Here is a 6,000-nt window from a genome sequence, read left to right as displayed (position 1 = left end):
ATGGATGAAAATCGGCCAATCCGTCTCCTTTCTCTCGGTAAGCCGTTCGCAACTTACCTCGCTGGCGTCAAGACTGACCATGCACGATACCAGATGGAGGTGGCATTAGAGGTGTATCCTCTATCCTAGTCCTCAAAGAGGTGATGCGCCAGGTCAACATAGACAGGAAGCCAGAAGACCACCTTCAACCATGGCAGGTCTTCGATCTCATCGGAGGCACGAGCACTGGAGGGTCAGTAGTAGAGAATCAACCCCAACTGGTCTCCTCATTCTGATCTCCGCTTCAGCATCATTGCTCTCATGCTCGGTTGTCTCAGAATGTCAGTCGACGAGTGCCATGACGTTTACATGAAGCTGTCGAAGACAATCTTTCTTCCAAAACGTTGGAAATGCAACGTATTCAGCAGAAGCATCGACCTCATATCCGCCAACGAGCGGTACGACTCAGCCAAGATGGAAGAGCTGGTGAAACAAATCATCAAAGAGCGAACGGGCTCCCGCAACACCATGCTGCAGGACTCCTTACAAGGATCACCATGTAAAGTGCAAGTCTCCCCCAGCTCATGTCGAGATGGAGTTCTGTCTAATCAGATTTGCTAGATTCGTTGCGACGGTTCGCGCAGACGACGAGGAACTCCTCCTACTGCGGTCTTACGTCAATAAGCAACAGCCAGATGTGCACTCTGCAAAGTTTGAGATGTGGGAGGCTCTCCGTGCAACCTCCGCCGCAAGCACTTACTTCAAAGAATACCGGCGCGGCAACGAGGGCTACGTTGACGGCGCCTTCAAGAGCAACAACCCCATCTTCGAGGTCCACCACGAAGCCACCGACCTTTGGCCTGGACGAGATATGTTCCTTGTGAGCATCGGCACAGGGACGAAACCAAGTACACCGCTTGGCGGTCATGTCGTCAAACTCGTTAGGTCTATGACCAAGCTCGCAACGGCGACGGAGGGATCTTGGATCAGGTTCCACCGCACGCATAAGCAATTAGCGGAGGATCACCGTCTTTTTCGATTTAGTGCCCCAGGTATCGGAGAGGTCGATCTTGGGAACTACAAAATGATCGGAAACGTGGCGATGAGAACCGAAACGTATCTTCGGGATACAACCACTGCTCGAGATATCGCACGGTGTTCAAAGGAGATGCTGGCGATTCAGACACATGAGTATACGACTGTTCACAAGCTGAAGGATAGCGAAAGAGGTTTGTTCCGCTTGAAAAGTGTTACGCCCATGAGTTGACGTGTTTGCAGATTGCCTCAAGCTCTTGTCCAGCGCAGGAGGGGCTTACGAGAGCCAGAGATTGAGCATCGAGACGCCAGTCCAAGGAACTTGCCATTGGTTTCTGAACCACAAAACTTTCACGAGTTGGCTGAGAGATACTTCCTCGGCCTTACTCTGGGTGACGGCAAATCCGGGTTGCGGCAAGACAGTCTTATCTCGGTTCCTCGTCGACATCCTCTCCAGACAGGCTTCCGAAGCCACCGTCTGCTACTTCTTCTTCAAGGCTGGCGAAGAGGGCCGACACCACTCACATCAAGCCCTTTGCGCCATATTGCATCAAGTCTTCAAGGAGCACGCCAAGGCTCTCAATTTCGCAATGAAGGAATTCTCATCGAGCGACAGCAAGAACTTTACACAAAATATCGAGAAGTTGTGGGATATCCTCTGCGAGACGTCTGACTCTCTTTCGAATAGGCAGATTATCGTAATCATCGACGCCCTGGACGAGTGCAGTGAGGTGACAAGAAACAGATTTATCGACCTCCTCGTTAGCACTTTCCCTCAAATGATCGGCAGCCGAAAGTTGCTTGGGCGCCTCAAAATCATCGTAACGAGTCGTCCGTGGCCCAGCATCGAGACCCGCTTTCGCTACCTCAGCTGCGTTCGTCTCCGTGGCGAAAATGAGACGTCTTCACTGTCAAGAGACATCGAAATGATGGTTCAAGCAAAGGTCGGCAAGTTAAGGGTAGAAGGCACGATAACACCGGAGGCCTGTTCTATCCTGGAAACCACGCTCGCTCAGGGGGCAGATCGCACTTTCTTATGGGCATCTCTGGTTCTAGAGACCATCTCCAAGCTTCCGTCACGAAAGCTCAGTGCAGTCAAGAGCACCTTGGAGGATACCCCCGCCGACTTGGACCAGCTCTACGAAACCGCCTTATTGGATGTCGAGGACCATGTGGCTGTTACCAGAATGCTACAGATTGTCCTCGCCGCGACACGTCCGCTCACACTAGACGAGATCAACATGGCCATGTGCATCAGCTCAACCCATCGTACCGTTCAAGATCTTTTGCAAGATCTAGAGCCGGATATGGAATACACAGTGAAGCAGCTTGGGGGTTTCTTTCTCAGGATCATCAACTCGACGGTTCACCTCGTTCATCAAACCGCTCGAGATTTTCTATTGGTGACGACATCAATGAAGTCAACAGCATGGATGCATAGTTTGAAGCTTTCGGATTGCCATTCGACTATGGCCCTTGCAACGATCCAGTATCTCCTTTTGGACGGCTGGCCGGCACGACAGAAGATTCCTGCCAATGGTGGAGAGGTTGATGAGTCTGATATTCAACTGCTCAAATCCTTCCCCACTGTCACTGTCAGCTTCTATAAGTATGCTGCGAGACACTGGGCGATCCACACGGACCGGCAGTCAGATAACCAAGAAGTCGATGCCTCTATGAGCAAGCAGATATCAAGTCTATGTGATATGAGCGGCTCTAGCTTTCACAATTGGTGGTATTTGATGACAGGACGGAGATACTTTATCGGGCTTGGTCTCTCAGAAGGTCTAATACACGAGTCGTCGCCTCTAGGTCGATATCCATTGCATTTTGCAGCAGACTACGGATACTGGCCTATGATGAAAGGTCTAATCGATTCAAAATCCTGTTCGATAACATCTCTTACACACAAAGGCGTTGACTTCTTATATGTTGCCTCGAGAGGACATAACGTCAGCAATGTCAGATGGATACTGCGCAATTTCGACCCCTCCTGCTTACAGGTAGGTATGGCTCTGCAGGCGGCAGCCTCCCTCGAGATCGTCAAGGCTTTGGTGGAAACTGGCGTGGACTTGGGACAGAGATACTTGTGTCCCACCAACGGCGAGATGGATCTCACATCTGTCCTCTTCTCAGCTCTTCGGTGGGGAGGTTTGCCGAAACTTGAGTACTTGGTGAACATGGGGGCTGGTTGCTTAAAAGAGACAATCTTGGGTGCGGCACTCGAAGGGCAAGTGGACTATTTGAAGGTTCTTCTAGCAGCTCCGGACGAAAGAAGCTCCGAAGAAAGGTTTCTCGATCTCCAAGCTGTGTTGAAGGCCGCGACTGAGAGGGGCGCGGTTTATGCCAGAAGATTCCTCATGGATTTCGGTGTACAGGAACCAGAGGGTACTGACATATCTGCGGGTCTAGCTTTTGCTGTGATGCACGGCTGCAATGCGGAAGACGTGCTGGCACTATTCGAGGATGGTGCCAGAGACATCAACGGCGCAGCTTTGTTATCAAGGGCAGCTTTTGGGGAGATGGGAGGTATCCAAACATTGTTTTCGGTGTTTGAGTATCCGGTTGAGATTTTGAACGCGGCCCTAGCAACGTTTTTCACCACCAATTTGGACAACGAGACGAAGAATTTCTTGCTCAAGACGATCGAGAGATCCCTTTCGTCATCCAGTCACAACAGAAGAGTCTCAAATGGCTTTACCATCCAGCCCCTCATTGGCCAAAACTATGAGACCAACGTCATATTTCTGACAACGTTATCGGGCAAAGGTGCTCGAATGCCACCCGCTATGTTCCATCAGGTTTTGTGCTGGACGATTGCTATGGATGAGCAACTTGCAGCTTTCCTTCTCCAGAATCGCCGCTCATTGCAGGATGATGGCGACATGTTCGGGGCATGCGAATACCTCGCGCTGGCATGTCTCTGGGGCCGCCCAACGATCATCAGGCACCTCAGTGGGAGAGACACTGGTCAGGATGTGACAGGCATTTCATACGACTTACTCTTCCGCGCCGTTACTGTATCCGGAAACGCAGAGGCTCTTGACGCCCTGCTCGACAACAGGTGCATTGACTCTGGAAAAGGCGCCGCAGATAAATTTGCCGGCAAGGAGTTTTTGGATCAATGGGCTGTAGTCGAAAAGGTGTTAGGGCTCAAGGATTCAACGGCATCTCCGCTTGACCTGGCCGCCAGGCTCGGATATCAAGATGTGATGGCTAAGTTGTTGTCGGCAAAGATGGTGGTGCGAAGTCGGACAGCGGAATAAGCATGGCACGCGGCATTATGTGTTGGTTTGGTTTGGCATGTTATTATTAGAAGGGCACTGTGTGTTGGTTCGACAGGAATGCTTTTATTGGACCTCGATATTGGCGCACGTAGGATTTTCCAGCCCTACAGATTGTCCGGGTAGATGCAGACATGGGTTTGTGAATTTGGAATATTCCCTGAAAATGCTGACGAATTCTGTTCATGGTGACACGAAAGCCAGCTGAGTGGAAGCTCCGAGATAGGCTGACTTATTAAGAAGGCGATTGTCAGAGTGAGGTGAGTCGGCATTTGAAGATGTGAAATCAGATCAAGACCGAGCTCCGCGAATGATCGCCGACCGAGAGCCGTTGAGGAAAGAGTGGGTACCGTGACAGCCCCCCGGAAACCTCAGCTGTGGTATCGGAATGCAAAGACGCACAGACGGAGGTACATCTGATGCCATAACAATTACTCGCAGAAAGCAAGTATCCTTGCCTTGTGCGCCACTCCCATGGCGTCCCTCTCGCGTCATCGATACCCTGAGGTCCTGACAAATCAACACGGGAATTTACTAGCAGCGCCCATGTCACTTTACTGATTCTGCGCTATGGGCAGCTACTTAGCACATTATTAACGACATCCACATTGAGCCTTTCCGAGCGAATTCTTGCCTGCTGCTGCTGGTTCTCAGACGCCCTTTGCCTGCCCAACCACACCTCGGAGACTCTACCTAAGCAGCCTTGCTCTTTCCCCCTCCCCCTCCTCACTATTTAGTCCGATTTCCTCCCGCGTCACCGCCGCGTGCCCCTCCTTCCATCCCACATGTCTTTCAGACTCTTCCGTCCAGTTCAACGCATCGCGAAAACCTCACTACCTTCCACATACCGAGCATTTCACGCATCCTCGCCCAACATGGTTGTCCACAACGTCAAGAGGTAAGCCTAACGTTTTCCCTTTTGCCACCGGTTCACTACCGACCCATATCCCTGTGGTGGCCTGCGGTGCGTTGTCTATTACGATAGCTGACAATAACTTCCCTTACAGCAAGGAGGAGTTCAACGACGCCCTCAAGGATAACCCGCTCGTTATCCTCGACGCCTTCGCTACCTGGTGCGGTCCCTGCAAGGCTATCGCCCCCATTCTGGCCAAGTAAGTCTGCCAGGTGTTTGCCCACGCTTTCCCCAGAGAAGGGGTCTGCGCTTGCATGGTCACTGCCTGCTAACAATTCCTTCTCTTGCAGCCTGTCCAACACCAAGGAGCACAAAGGCCTCCACTTCGTCAAGATTGACGTCGACGAGGTTCCCGATCTGAGCCAGGACCTTGGTATCCGCGCCATGCCCACTTTCCTTATCTTCAAGAACGGCGAGAAGATCGAGGAGGTTGTTGGTGCCAACCCCAACGCCCTTACTGCCGCTGTCAAGAAGTTCGCCCTTGAGTTCCCTGCTCCGGCTGAAGCCGCAGACGAGACCAAGGCCGAGTAAATACAAAAACATGCAAGTCGGTTTTGGATGGAGGAAGGCACCAAAAGCAGCCAGAAGACAGGGCTCCACGCTGAGCGCGTTACGGCAATAGATACCACCGCAATAAATTTGCACATTACCTAGTCTCATTTTCCAAGCCGCGGTCATGTTTTCCACACATTTGATCACGCTGATGGTTCCAATTATCTGTACAGCTTGGCGCAGGCTAGGGGGCGCTCAACCATGACAGAGTGTGCTTTGGTTTGCGACTTCAACCAA

The 6,000-nt window shown here is 51.6% G+C and overlaps 2 protein-coding genes across 2 annotated transcripts; both read left to right on the top strand.

Annotated features, from left to right (window-relative positions):
- CGCS363_v008950 (Vegetative incompatibility protein HET-E-1) lies at positions 1-4,280 on the top strand (the record flags this gene model as incomplete). Its single annotated transcript, XM_036640799.1, has 5 exons — positions 1-37; positions 94-232; positions 288-538; positions 624-1,208; positions 1,258-4,280. 5 exons carry the CDS (start codon positions 1-3, stop codon positions 4,278-4,280), a joined length of 4,035 nt encoding a protein of 1,344 aa, XP_036495088.1.
- Positions 4,281-5,173: 893 nt separating this feature from the next.
- Positions 5,174-5,742, top strand: trx1 (Thioredoxin-1; the record flags this gene model as incomplete). The annotated part of the gene is made up of 3 exons (XM_036640798.1): positions 5,174-5,196; positions 5,306-5,410; positions 5,502-5,742. 3 exons carry the CDS (start codon positions 5,174-5,176, stop codon positions 5,740-5,742), a joined length of 369 nt encoding a protein of 122 aa, XP_036494402.1.
- Between the last annotated feature and the right edge of the window lie 258 nt (positions 5,743-6,000).

The sequence above is a fragment of the Colletotrichum siamense genome (assembly GCF_013390195.1).
Source record: "Colletotrichum siamense strain Cg363 chromosome Unknown KSG_Cg363_contig05, whole genome shotgun sequence".
Classification (NCBI taxonomy): Eukaryota; Fungi; Ascomycota; class Sordariomycetes; order Glomerellales; family Glomerellaceae; genus Colletotrichum; species Colletotrichum siamense.
Note: the sequence above shows the minus strand (reverse complement) of the source record. Positions and strands in the feature narration are given on the sequence as shown.